We start from the raw sequence: 15,119 nt of genomic DNA, 5'->3' as shown, positions 1-15,119 counted from the left end.
TTTTAGTTTCTAGATTCCCTGGGAGGCAGGACATTGTTTTCTACTTTCTGTGTTTTTCCCACAGCTCCTAACATAATGCCAAGCAATAATTGCTTGTTTGAGTCATGTAAGTGGCATCTTTGATGTGTTCATTCGTGCCTACAACCTTTTTATACAGTATTATGTGCCACTAAGGATACAGAGATAAGAGATGATTTTTTCATATAGTTTTCCGAAGTCACACAGGAGGAAATAGAAGAATAAGTAGAATGCTGTGTGATAGATGTTATGCTACATATGTGTACAGGATGGTGGAAAGAACATGGAAGGGTCCTTTTCTGAGCGAGACTTTTTGGGAGTGCTTCCTAGAAAGTTCTGAGTATTCAAATCACTTAGGAATTTCATGAGTTTTACCTTTTCAAATGTATTCTAAAATACAGAAGTTTAAACAGGTAGAGAAAAGATATACAGCATACAGCATTATCAAATGTGAGAACTTCTTCCAAAACTATGAGCACAGGAGTGCCTAGCTGGCTCAGTCGGGAGAGCAGGAGACTCTCGATCTCTGGGTCCTGAGTTGGAGCCCCACATTGGGTTTAGAGATTGCTAAAAAAAAAAAGCCAAAAAAACCCAAAAAATGACAACAAGCGCATAAATGTGTTAGCGGAACAGAATAGAGTCCAGAAATAATTCTGGGGCGCCTGGGTGGCTCAGTCTAAGTGTCTGACTTTGGCTCAGGTCATGATCTCATGGTTCATGAGTTCAAGCCCCATATCAGGCTCTGTGCTGACAGTTGGGAGCCTGGAGCCTGCTTCAAATTCTGTTGTCTCCCTCTCTCTCTGCCCCTCCCTCAGTTGCGCTCTGTCTCTCAAAAATAAACATTTAAAAAAAAAGAATTCCAACTGAATGAAAGAATGTAACATTTTCTTTCTCATATTTTTATATATAATAAATTAAAAAATAGTGGCACCTTATGGTAGTAACTTCATAGTGAAGTGAGTATGGTTACTTTTCTGATAATGGTACAGATTTACCTTAGATCTGCAAGACAATTTGGCATTGTGTTTCAAGAGCCCTAAAATTGCCATATATCATTTACCTAAGTAATTCTACCCTTAGGAACTTATCTTAAGGAAATACCATAAAAAGAGAGGGAAGCTATATGCTTACGTCTAGTCATGGAAATACACTTTAAAAAAATTTTTTTTAATGTTTATTTATTTTTTAGGGAGAAAGAGACAGAGCCTGAGCAGGGGAGGGGCAGAGAGAAAGGGAAACACAGAATCCAAAGCAGGCTCCAGGTTCTGAGCGGTCAGCACAGAGCCCAATGCAGGGCTCAAACTCATGAACCACAAGATCATGACCTGAGCCGAAGTTGGATGCTTAACTGACTGAGCCACCTACGCACCCCAGAAATACACTTTTAATGTTGAAAAAATGAAAACAATGTATTCAAAAATATTAAAATTATAGTCTATTAGTAGAATATTTTGTTTCTGTAAAAGACAAAATTACATAATTGTATAGCCTCATGGAAAAACGGATTTTGGATTGATAACAAACAAGAATTAAAATTAAATACACATACATACATGTATTCGGCTCAGGTCATAATCTCACGTTTTGTGGGTTCAGTCCCCGCATCTGACAGCTCGGAGCCTAGAGCCTGCTTCAGATTCTGTCTCCCTCTTTCTCTGCCACCACCCTGCTCATGCTCTGTCTCTCTCTCTCTCAAAAATAAAAATAAAAATAAAAAATTTGAAGTGTAGGATTCTAGGTGGGGTTTTTTCCTATTTTTAAAATTGAGATATAATTTGGGGTGCCTGGTGGCTTAGTTGGTTAAGTGTCCAACTCTTGATTTCACCTTAGTCACAATGTGAAGATTCGGTTTGTGGGATCGAGCCCCAGGTCGGGCTCCGTCCTCACAGCATGGAGCCTGCTTGGGATTCTCTCTCCTCCTCTCTCTCTCTCTGCCCCTGGCGTTCTCATTTTTAAAAAATAAAATAAAATTGAGATATAATTCCCATGTCATAAGATTCACCCTTTTAAACAATTCAGTGTTTTTTAATATGTCCACAAGATTTTATAACCATCACCACTATCTAATTCCAAAAAGGAGCACTGTGCCCATTAGCAGTCATACCCCTTTTCACCCTTTACCAGTCCCTGGCAACCACTAATTTAACTTCTGTTTTTAATGTATTTGCTTATTCAGGACCGTTCATATAAATGAAATAATATATTATGTAGCCTTTTGTAACTGACTTCTTTCATGTAGCATGATGTTTTCAAAGTTCATCTTTGTTGTGGCATGTATCGGTACTTCATTCCTTATGATGCCTGGATAATATTCCATTGTATGGATAGGCCACATGTTTATCCATTCTTCAGTTGATGAACATTTGGTTTATTTCCACTTCTTGACCACTGTGAATAATGGCAGCCGCCATAAACATTCACTTACAAGGTTTTTTGTGAACATGTTTTCATTTCTTTTGGGTATATACCTAGGAGTAGAATTTCAGCCATAGGGTAGGTATGTTTAACTTTGAAGAACTGCCAGACTGTTTTCTAAGGTGCCTGCATCATTTTTTCCCTATATTTAAATATCAGTTGCTGCAATAATACTTGTGTGAGTGTTTATTTAAATGTCATTGGAATTTTTGGAAAATTGTATATAGAGCTTTACAGACAGAAGTCAGATTTTAAAAGATTATGGAATAAGGAAATAAGTAGCAATTAGAGATTTCTGTTTCCCAAGTAAATGTCAGTGAAAAGAGGGAGAGGTAGTGTGATCTAGTGGAAATAGCACTAGAGTCAGACATGAGAAATTGGTTAAAAAGCAATTCTGGTGTTCACTTGTCCTCTCTGAGCTTCCATATCCTATTTTATAAATTGAATATACTAAAACATTTCCCTCACAGCATTGTTGCAGGGATTGAGATTTAAAAAGTTTGGAAACACTTAACATAGTGTTTAGGCATGTGATGGGGACATGGCAAATTTATTTGAATTTGAGAGGACACTAACTGTGGGTAGCAGAATTCAGAAGTTTGATCATTACTGTTTTAGAACAGGGGTTGACACACTTTGCCTGGTGTTCCATATCTGGCCTTCTAACTGAACGTGGTTTTTGCATTTTTAAAATGGTTATTTGAAAACTAACATCCAATAAATAAAGCCTAAAATATTTATTCTCTGCCCCTTTACGGAATACGCTTGCTGGCCCCTTTTTAGAGCATGATTTGTTTGTAGACCAAAGAGAAGCAAGTGAAGAAAGAAATTGAAAATAAGAGGATAACTGAGCCAGTATCATGAAGGTCATGAAGAGAATTAAATGGGAATGAGTTTTTATCATGAACTCAGCTAATAGGGTTACGTTGGGAATAGAGGAATTATAACCAGTAGGAAAAGAGGAAGAACATTTTGAAATAGACAAAATTGAAGTTCATTCTGATAGTTTTCTCATCAGCATTTATTGTATGCCTATCTACCATATGTTAGGCACTATATATTTTGTTAACTTTTTTTTTGTTTTTCTTAGAGATATGCAAAACAATATCTTATATGTATAAAATATAAAAACAACATATAGTGGAATGCCCATTGTCTCCTCACCCAGGCTAAGAATTTTTTTTTTACGTTTATTTATTTTGAGAGAGCGAGAAAGAACGCAAGCAGGGGAGGGGTAGAGAGAGGGGGAGAGAGAATCCCAAGCAGGCTCCTCACTGTCAGCACAGAGCCCAATGTGGGGCTTGACCTGAGCTGAAATCAAGAGTCCAAAGCTTAACTGACTGAGCTACCCAGGTGCCCCCAGACTAAGAAATATTAATAGAATAAGTAAAAGGAGCCGGTTTTAGAGATTCATCCGTATTGTTTTGTATATCAGTAGTTCCCTTTTGCAGAGGTATGTTCTATTGCATTGATAATTTCACAGTTGTGGTTTTGTTTTGTTTTGTTTTTTATCTATTTACCAGTTGGTGGACATTTGGGTTTTCTTTTTTTGTTTGTTTTTTGTTTTGTTTTGTTTTTTATTTTTTTTTACTACTTTTTGCTTGTTATGAATAAAGCAACGCTTTGTGTGGACACGTGTTTTTATTTTCTTCGGAAAATACCCAAAAATGGAATTGCTGAGTCATGGTTAACTTTTTAAGAAACTACCAGACCATTTCCAAAGTGGTTGCATAACTTTACATTCCCATCAGTAGTATATAAACATTCTCCGTATAAACATCTACTTGGTATGTAGTTGCTCCACGTCCTTGCCATTACTTGGTTTGGATAGTCTTTTTAATTTTTGTCATTCTAGTGTTCTACTGAGTAGGTACTGATATCTCACTGTGGTTTTAGTTTGTATTTCCTGATGATTAATATATTGAGTATTTTTTCATAGGCTTTTGGGCCATTATCTTTTTCAGGGATTCACAGGCTATATAACCCCCAAGGCAAGTCTGACTCACTCACCACCTATATTTGTAGGTAATTTTATTAGAACACAGCCATACTCACTTATTTGCGTGTGGTCTGTTGCACCTTCCACGCTGTAACAGCAATGTAGAGTAGTCCCCCTGCCCACATCTGCAGTTTCTTTTTTGGTGATTTTAATGTAGTTGGGAAGCCAATGATCCTCCTTCTGACTTATCCTCAGAAATCAGTATCAGCCTATCGCCATGTCACAATGCTTAGGTCGTTCACCACACTTAATGTCATCACATGTGCATTTTATCATCTTATCACTAGAATAAAGGTGAATACAGTACAATGAGATATTTTGAACAAGACCACATTCACATAATTTATTTTATTTTATTATTAGCTATTGTAAATCTCTTACTGTACCTAACTTTTAAGTTAAACTTTGTCATAGTTATGTAAGTATATAAGAAAAAAGCATATGTATCGGTTCAGTACTATCTGCAGTTTGAGGCATCCACTGGGGATCTTGGAACATATCCCCCGTGGATAAGGAGGGACTACTGTAATTATGACAGAAACTGTATGGCATGCAAAGCCTAAAATATTAATTCTCTGGCTCCTTCACAGGAAAGAAAAAGTAATCAGTATATCTTATGGTTCAGCTTTAAAGAGGGATTCCATATGTAGTCAATTCGAGACTGTTTTGGGGACCAGCAAAGCAGTGATATGACAAGAACTCCCATCACTCACTGCATACTCATTTTTTAAAAAGTTTTTTAATATTTATTTATTTTTGAGAGAGAGAGAGAGAGAGAGAGAGACAGAACGTGATCAGGGGAGGGGCAGAGAGAGAGGGAGACACAGAATCCAAAGCAGGCTCCAGGCTCTGAGCTGTTAGCATAGAGCCTGATGCAGGGCTTGAATTCACAAACCATGAGATCATGACCTGAGTCGAAGTCCGATGCTCAGTTGACTGAGCCACCCAGGTGCCCCTGATACTCAGTTTTAAAAGTCATTTTTAAATTAATATTTTACCTTCACATAAAGAGTCAAATAACTCTGTTACAAAAATGAGTCCCTCACACAGACCCATACTTTTCCCAGAGGCAACTACTTTCAACTCCTGCCCCTGATTCTTATGGTATTTACCTCTATAGTTCCAATTAATATGCTTATATTTATGTCACATCTTTATCTCCTCCCCTACCCTCTCAGTTTTCAGGCACTGTCTTCTGACTTCCTAATACAGAAGATGCAAATTTAGCTCAATCCCACATCCTTCTACCTCCCCATCTTCCAACCTGCCCACTCAGTTATACTATAAACATTGATTGTTGATCTAACCAAAATTACTGAGCAACTTTCATGCCACAACAACAAAGTACAGTAGTCTCCCCTATCCGCAATTTCTCTTTCGGTGGTTTTAGTGTAGTTGGGAAGCATGTGATCCTCCTTCTGACTTATCCTCAGAAGATCAGTAGTAGCCGATCTCCATGTCACAATGCTTATGTTGTTCATCAAACTTAATGTCACCGTGTATGCATTTTATCATCTTATCACTAGAATAAAGTTAAGTACAGTACAATAAGATATTTTGAGCAAGACCACATTCACATAATTTATTATATAAGCAGGTAACATAATATATACATACATATGATTCTTTTACATTGTAATTGAAGAACAAGTAAATTATAAATTCTTTCATTTTGAAATCAGTTCCTTTGATCTGACTAAAAATTTTATACCTTTACTTCTCTACCAAGTTATCAATATCAGACGTTTTACATTTGGTGGACACTACAGCATTGATTTTTTTAATTTTTTTTTTTTAACGTTTTATTTATTTTTGAGACAGGGAGAGATAGAGCATGAACAGGGGAGGGTCAGAGAGAGGGAGACACAGAATCTGAAACAGGCTCCAGGCTCTGAGCTGTCAGCACAGAGCCCGACGCGGGGCTCGAACTCACGGACCGCGAGATCATGACCTGAGCCGAAGTCGGCCGCTTAACCGACTGAGCCACCCAGGCACCCCCAGCATTGATTTTTTTAAACCATTTAAGAATAAAATTTAGTTTTTCTTCAGTTTAACAACAAAATAACTATTTACAAACATGAGTGTTTCCAATCAAGGGCAGAATCTTAGCACAATAATTTTTGAAGTTAGGATATTATTACTAAGACATTCTTTTTTAAAATTTATTTTTATTTTAAGGATAGAGAGAGCACGAGTGGGGGAGAGGGATGGGGGGGGTGCAGAGAATCCCAAGCAGGCTCCACGCTCAGTGAGGAACTCGATGCTGGGCTCAATCCCACGATCCTGAGATCGTGACCTGAGTTGAAATCAAGAGCCAGATGCTTAACTGACTGAGCCACCCAAACACCCTGAGACTTTGATACCTTAAAGTTCTTATCTTAATACATAATTTCACGTCATAGGAGTATCACTTATTTTATTTGCATTTTAAAAACAAACCTTATTTAAAATCAGTACTTTTCTGTTTATTCCATTTTGTCCTGCATCTTTTTTACATACTAATTATAATTCTATAGGTTGTTTCATAATGCTGTCTTTTGACAGTCACATTTTACCCTCTAACAGTCACTTTTTGTGGGGGTTTTTTTTTTTTTTTTGCCTTATTTTATCATTAGGAATATTCTCTTCCACACAGAAATATGCCTTCTCACATTTCTTTTGAAAATCATGGGTGTCTAATTCTCTCTGGGACAGGAGAAATATTTCACTTTCCTCTTGATTCTGCTGTAAGAAAGACCATAGTCTACAGAACCCAGAGATGGTACAGGAATAGTATAAACTCTATACACCTAAATTTGACAATTTACATGAATTCTTCGAAAACCACAAACTACCAAAAATCATTCAAAATGAAATACCTGGGGCACCTGTGTGGCTCAGTTGGTTGAGCTCTGAGTCTTGATTTCAGCTCAGGTCATGATCCCAGGGTTGTGGGAGTGAGTCCCACATTGGGCTCTGTGCTGAGCATGAGGCCTGTTAAAGATTCTCTCTCTCCCTTTGCCCCCCCCCCCATGTGTGTGTGTGCATGCTCTCTCTCTCTCTCTCAAATAAAAAAAGAAATACATAACCTGAATAGACCTGTAACTATTAAATTGCGTTTGCATTTTAAACCCTTTTACAAAAAAACCCCTCCAGGCCAAGTTAATTTTACTGGCAAATTCTTCCAAACATTTAAAAAAAATGGAAGGGGCACCTGGGTGGCACCATCAGTTAAGCATCCAACTCTTGATCTCGGCTCAGGTCATGATATATCACAGTTCATGAGTTCAAGTCTTGCATTGGGCTCTGTGCTGCTGGCCTGGAACTTGCTTGGGATTCTGTCTGTCCAAATAAAGAAAGGAAGGGGGGTGGGAGTGGGAGGAAGTGCACCAATTTTGCACAATCTTTTCCAGAAAATAGGAGAAAATACTTTTCAGTTTATTTTATGAGTCTTGCACCACCTTGATAGCAAAACTAGAGAAGGACAGTTTAAGATCTAGACCTAAAAATAAACCTAAAAATCCTCAAGAAAATATTAGCGAGTTGGGCCCAGCACTATATAAAAAGGATAATAAGACCATGTCCAGGCAGGGTCTATCCCAGGAATGCAAGACTGTCTCAGTTTTTGAAAATCAACCAGTGTGACAAGCCACGTTAATAATAGAATACTACTAAGTCTGTAAAAAAGGCATGAACTATTGATACACAACATAGAGGAACCTGAGAGGCATTACTCTGAGTGAAAGAAGCCTGTCTCAAAAGGTTACATACCATATGTTTTCCATTTATATGACATTCTCAAAAAGCCAGAACCATAATAGTCGAGAATAGATCAGCTGTTGCTAGGGATTAGGGGTGAAGAGAGCGTGTGACTACAGAGGGATAGCTTCAGGGAGCTTTTTGAGATGATGGAAGTGTTCTCTATCTCAGTTGTGGTGGTGGTTACATGCATCTATTCATAGGTTAAAATTTATAGGAGTGTATTTACACACAAAAATGTCCATTTTATTGTAAGAAAGTAAAATTTTTAAAAGCCCCCACAGACCAAATGTGATGATGAACAACAGTTATCAGTCTGCCTCATTGAAATATGGCTGGGGACTTTTCAAATTGGAGCATGTACCCTGACTAAAGCCACTAGTCTACTTCATCTAATTTTTGCCACATTGGAATGGAGACCCAGCATTGTTGGATTTTCTAATTTTCCAAGAGAAGCCAGAATTACTAAATTTTACACAAAATCTGGTATTGTAAAGCATTGTTACATAATTAAAAAAAATTTTTTTAAGTGCTGTGTTGACCAGCATAGGTCTGAAAAATAGGCATACTAATAGGCTGTCACTGATGCTGATGTTGTAGTAGATCATCGTGGGCAGCTTAGTGTTAAAGACAGCCTTGAGTCATTGAGAGAAGACTGATGAATGTCCCTAGGGTTGCTCTGTTATGGATGTGAGACTTTTATGGTAGACTTATGGTATTTGTGGGTGGCATGGGCTTCTGAAGAGATGTGATATATTTAGGTGACAGAATGATGGTCTGGGGATGGTACCAGAACGGAGTAAGTCAACTTCCCTCATCCCGGCTAGTAAAAGCAGTAGTTTCCATTGGAGAAGACTTCAGAGAAATTGGGGCGTTTGAAGAAAGGGAATGTTCAGTTGAAGTGGTAAGGAAGTTTGTATGAAATAGAAATCCTACAGGGCTCTGTGAGGGGATTGGCAGAGGAGTGAACACAAGGATGAACCGTGATTGAGGAGGAGTATGACTGAGGTGGACAGGAATGCTAATCTAGGAGGTGAATGTAGGAGTGTATTGGGTACATTATATGGAAGCAGAGGAGTTAAGAGTAGCAATCTCTTGGATTTGTAGGAATTGCTGAAACATTTTATACCTCTAAAGCTTGACTCATGCTCTTCCCTCTACCTGGAATGTTGTGCCTCAACCTCCCTCAGCCTTATCTGTATCATTCCTATACAAAATTCTAAATCCAGGGGCAGCTGGGTGGCTCAGTCGGTTAAGCGGCCGACTTCGGCTCAGGTCATGATCTCGCGGTCCGTGAGTTCAAGCCCCGTGTTGGGCTCTGTGCTGACATCTCAGAGCCTGGAGCCTGTTTCAGATTCTGTGTCTCCCTCTCTCTGCCCCTCCCCCATTCATGCTCTGTCTCCCTCTGTCTCAAAAATAAATAAATGTTAAAAAAATTTTTTTTAATAAATAAATAAAATTCTAAATCCAGATGTTTATGTTTCACTTCTGGAAACCATCCCTGGCACTCCTTCCTCACCTCTTCCCCAAGCTCAGACCTCTCTTTCTCATACCATCCAGTATACATCCCTATCTCAGAGCTCACCATCTTATATTAAAATTACTTTTTTTAAAGTTCCCGTATAAAATACCATGGTCCTCTGTGGGTCAGTTTCCATATTTTATTCATCTCTTTGCCTTAGACAGGTAGCACATAGCCTGGCATTGAGCTAGTACCAACAAATATTTCTTGAACAGAGAAGTTAGGTTAGCACGTTTTAATTATAAGATTGGGATAGCAGGTACCTGGACTTTCTTCTTTCATTAAGAGCCACTGGTAGTATAGGCCTATGAGCTGTTTTGTGATTGGCTCAGATCTGCTTAGAGAAAAAGCAAAACTCAGTGCCAGATAGCAAGTCATGGTTAAGGCCAGGGACATCGCCTTTATTCTCAGTGTCTTCTTTGTTTCTAAAATACAGTGGCAGCCTTTTGGGAAATGATGAATGGTAAGGGAACGCTTTCTGACATTTACATTTGGGCAGCCAGGATTTTATGTGATGCTATTACAGTGATCACTGCACAGAGTATTTATCCTACTGCATTCCTGTCATTTGTCTTTGTAGAAAATCTTGATGGTGAACAGATTTAAAAGACTTTATGTTACCTGGTTCATGAAAAGAATTCTCCTCATCAGGAGCCAGGTGTATTTTATTGAGTCTGTGCCTTTGCAGTTTCTCTGCCCAAATTATTCCATTGACCTTTCCAGAGACATCTTAAAATAATCTAACTGCAACCTTCCCTTATTGTGTTAGGCCATTTATCATTATTTAACTCTGGCTGCTCGAACAATTCCTTCTGCTTTCTCTGTCATTGGAACTGAACTTTCAACATCATTCTTTTATTTTGTGGTATATTCTTCCATTTCTTTCCTAAAGTTTTGCTTTAGGCTGTATTTTTTAGACTCTGTTCCTCCATTAGGCTTTTCAGGGGCTGGAGAGCCATTTAGTAGAGAACCTGAACTCACAGGAATGAGATGATAAAAGAAACTTCAAGTGATTACTTTTCATGTTAGTGTTTTCCCCTCTTCCCCCTGCCTAATCTCCAGCATAGAATTAAGGTCTTATTTTTCTCAAATAACCAACAATAGGGATGTGGAAGGTGTTACTATTCTTTTATTCATCAGACATAATAATTAGACATTGTTAGGCATAATAGACTTGCACACTAAGTGTGTCTTATGCTATTCAGTCCAGACAAAAATGAAAAGAACAAGTCCATGCCTTCAAGGAATTCAGAATCTAATCAGGATAATGAATGAACTAAAAGTTACAAAATACCTCCTGTAAGCCTCTGCTTTTTTTTTTTTTTCCTTCAAATAGAACAGCATACTTTCCTGACAGAGTTATATCATTCATTACATGAGCTTCTCGGGGTGACAAACTTAGCACACCTTACGGCCTGTAGTAAGTTCAATGAATGGGGCTTATATTGATGGATAGATAAAGAATAAGTGGAAACATGAAGGAAATGGCCATGACATCTCTATCTAGACACAAAGAAGTTTTCACAGAGAAAGTAATACTGCAAGAAATTGCATATACAAAGACATAAGGGAATGAAACATAAGGTACATTTAGAGAACCCTAAATAATTGCTATATCTGGGAGAAAGGGATGGACGAGGGGAGGAAAGTGAGAGGTAAGGCTTCTGAGGTAGGCAGGAATTTGAACTTGATCCTATAAGGAGTGGGGGCCATATTAATCAGGGAGTCTTAAAATTAGTCAATACCAAAGAGAATTTATGATATATTACATGTCTCTTTCAGGTCTCACTTGCTCTGGAGCCTCTGTCAGAAACTTATGACAGCTACAATCCTCTTCCTACCACTGACATGACAGAAAATGTGGTTTTATCTGAGCAGGAATTCAGAGAATATACTGAACCCAACAATACTCAGTTTCTGGTTCCATCAAGGCCTCGTAGGATACCTACCACCAAAATGGACGGAAAAGAGTTAACAGCTAACAGTAGTAGATCAACCACTCCGAGGTAATTACCACAGTCTGTCAGCTAACTCCCACTGTACTGATCATTTCTTTTATTTGTGTTTGGATTAAAGACTGAATGTAGTCATTCATTCAGCAAATAAATATGAAGTACCTACTGTGTGCCTAGGCCAGTACCAATTACTAGGCATAGAAATTAATGAGACAATTCTTTGAGGATTGCTCACAATCTATTAGGGAGACCAATGTACAGATAAATAAGTAAGATTAAGTCATACACAGATGCCATGATAGATGTCCATGAGGGAAAGGAGGGAAAGGGTGGTATTTCGTGAAACAGAATGGAGTAAGAGAAATAGATTTTTTTATTTTCTAATTTAAGAGAGATAGTGAGCATGAGTGGAGTAGAGGGGCAGAGGTGGGGAGAGAGACAGAATCCCAAGCAGACTCCATGCTTCATTGCAGAGCCCAATGTGGGGCTTGATCCCACGACCCTGGGATCATGACCTGAGCCAAAATCAAGAGTCAGATGCTCAACCAGCTGAGCCACCCAGGTGCCCCAAAATAGATTTGTCTTTTAAATAATTACGAGGCATTTGTTTTGTGTCTGGCTCTGTGCTGAGCTCTTTATTTTATTGTCTCACTTGAGCCGCAACCATACAACTGTAGGTGAAGCATCTATTATTTATTTCATTTGGGAGATCAAAAATGAATTTACAAAGTCTAAACTACACTGCTATAAACCACTCATGCACTTTTTGTCTCCGACAAAGTGAAATGTTACCGTAATGGGTAATATATTGCTAAAATTCTCCTTTATTTTAAAACAGGGGAAAGGACCACTTGTACTTTGCAGAGAACTCTGATACCATAAAGGATTCTTCCTTTGGACTACAACACCATCTTAATTCAGGACAGAGTTTAGAGTGTATGACTCTGAAAGGCAGAGCCCCACGGAAGCAGATGTCCCTTCTTAACAGTTCTGAATCCCAGCCTCAAATTACGACAGTGGCCAAGAGTCACAGTGACTCATGCATTGTTTCTTCAAACAACCCCCCTACCAAGGACCTTCTTTCAGGTATGTATGTATTTATGAACAAAGACTAAGCTATATTTATTAGAATTACTCTGCCTGTTAGTCAGTCTTCAAAGAGAACCAAGACTTCTGCTTGAACTAAATAGCCAAATAAAAGTGAGTAATCTCACTGACATTCAGAATCTCTCATCATTTAAAGGCAGCTCCATTAAACCAGTAAGTTACTTCTAAATAATTATTGGTGCTTACAACTGTAGGTTTAGGGAAGGAGCCATTTAAAATGAACCTGGATATGGGGGGAAAGCATTTATCATATCATATTATTCCTTATTTTTCCACAAATAATTTAAAGCAAATATGCTTTTTGTCTCATCAGCAGTATTTAATTGTACCACTGTGGAGAGGCTAGTACTAAATCTGTCTCACATTCTGAAAATTGTTGGTCTCAGTGGAAATATTCAGTGCACAACAACTGCTAATCTTAAGCCTAGGAATTGAATATGACTTGCAGCCAAACAGAAGTAGAAGGAAGTCAGTTTACCTATATAAGGGCTTAAATTGAAATTTAAAAGTCCAAATAGGATTATTTGGGAGTGGTATTATAAAAGCAACTGAGGTCCTTACATTACAATATAATGCTTCAACCATATATCTCTATAACATTAGTAGCATGACAGGAATTTGTTTCCATGCTCACAAGTAAATTTCCAAAGTAGAATATCTGCAGCATTAGTAGAAAAGTCTTTAAAATAACTATTTGGGTACATAATTTACATTAGTCAGGGTATTTTTATCATGAAGAAAGATATTTCATTCATATTTTTTCAACTGAAATGTCTGTGATCCCCTATTTTAAAAAAATATACTCTGATTATAATCTATTAATGTTAATCTTCAGTGCAATCCTAGGCTACATTAACAAGAATGAATTATCCCAATATACTATACTATACTATCTACACCTGTCAGCTCACACCTGGAATATTTTGTATAGTCACCAGACTTGGAGAAAGATATTTTTTGCTCATTAAGCAGTTACTTACTTAGTACCTATCATATGTCTGGCATTCTTCTACATGTCAGAATACAGCAATTTAAATTAAAACAAAAACAAAATTCTGCGTCATGGACCTTGTATTCTAGATGGAAAGACCAATGATAAACCAGGTAAATAAGTAAGTATGTAGTGTTAGATGATGATAATGGCAATGGGAAAAAAACAAAGGAAGGCAGATGAGAGAAGTGGATTTTAGTTTTACATAAGTTGGCAAAGGAAGGCCTCATTAAAAAAGTAACATGAGTAAAGATCTAAAGAAGATGAGTTCCTTCTAAAGAGAGTAACCAGGTTGAGGAAGGGACCACCAAGAGCTATTTAGCCTCACAAAAACAGCTATCATTTATTGAGCATTCATTATGTGCTAGATACTATGCCAAGTACCTTATCCACATAATCTTACAAAAACCAAGTGAGGTAGGGATTGTTATCCCCATTTAAAAACGAAAACATGGGGCGCCTGGGTGGCTCAGTCGGTTGAGCCTCCGACTTCAGCTCAGGTCACGATCTCACGGTCTGTGAGTTCGAGCCCCGCGTCAGGCTCTGGGCTGATGGCTCAGAGCCTGGAGCCTGCTTCCAATTCTGTGTCTCCTTCTCTCTCTGCCCCTCCCCCGTTCATGCTCTGTCTCTCTCTGTCTCAAAAATAAATAAGCGTTAAAAAAATTTTTTTTAAATAAATAAATAAATAAATAAAAACGAAAACACAGGCTCAGAATTAGGGAGCTCCTGTCCTGTCAAAGGGGGCAGCTGCTCCTCAGCTCTAGTTCATTATTGCCTTTAGACTCTAAGGCAAGGTCCTCTGCTTTATCCTACTGTAGGTTCATTGTTTACCTAGGCCTGCCTTTTTTTTGCATTTTTCCTTAAATCAGGACTTTTCTGGGGTGCCTGGGTGGCTCAGTTGGTTAAGCATCTGACATTGGCTCAGGTCATGATCTCACAGTTCATGGATTCAAGCCCAGCATCGGTCTCTGTGCTGACAGCTCAGAACCTGGAACCGGCTTCTGCTTCTGTTTCCCTCTCTCTGTGCCCCTCCCCACTCATGCTCTGTCTCACTCTCTCAAAAGTAAATAAACATTAAAAAAATGAAGGAAAAAAAAAGACCTTTCTGCTCTACTGTCCAAGCCAAGCAAAATATGACAGGTACAGCACATGGACTGCCAATGTGTAGTCTCTTCCATGAGATTTAATGAGGATCAGTTGTCTCAAAGATGAAACAAGACAGATTGTGACTCAGCCTGAGTTAATAGTATGACCTGTACAGGGGCGCCTGGGTGGCTCAGTCGGTTGGGCGTCTGACTTTGGCTCAGGTCATGATCTCACGGTTCATGAGCTCAAGCCTCATGTTGGGCTCTGTACTGATAGCTCAGAGCCAGG

At 38.4% G+C, this 15,119-nt stretch overlaps 1 protein-coding gene across 6 annotated transcripts in view; it reads left to right on the top strand.

Annotated features, from left to right (window-relative positions):
* Window positions 1-15,119, top strand: part of C2CD3 (C2 domain containing 3 centriole elongation regulator) — a 144,331-nt gene that overhangs the window by 9,618 nt on the left and 119,594 nt on the right. For all 6 annotated transcript variants that reach the window (XM_053900079.1, XM_019449792.2, XM_053900080.1 and 3 more), the window contains exons 4-5: window positions 11,475-11,698; window positions 12,486-12,733. In XM_053900079.1, the coding sequence (XP_053756054.1) occupies window positions 11,475-11,698; window positions 12,486-12,733 (472 nt within the window). The remainder of the gene's footprint in view (window positions 1-11,474; window positions 11,699-12,485; window positions 12,734-15,119) is intronic.

Source organism: Panthera pardus, unplaced genomic scaffold, assembly GCF_024362965.1.
Source record: "Panthera pardus isolate Hobbes unplaced genomic scaffold, ASM2436296v1 HiC_scaffold_12, whole genome shotgun sequence".
In the NCBI taxonomy this organism is placed as follows: domain Eukaryota; kingdom Metazoa; phylum Chordata; class Mammalia; order Carnivora; family Felidae; genus Panthera; species Panthera pardus.
Note: the sequence above shows the minus strand (reverse complement) of the source record. Positions and strands in the feature narration are given on the sequence as shown.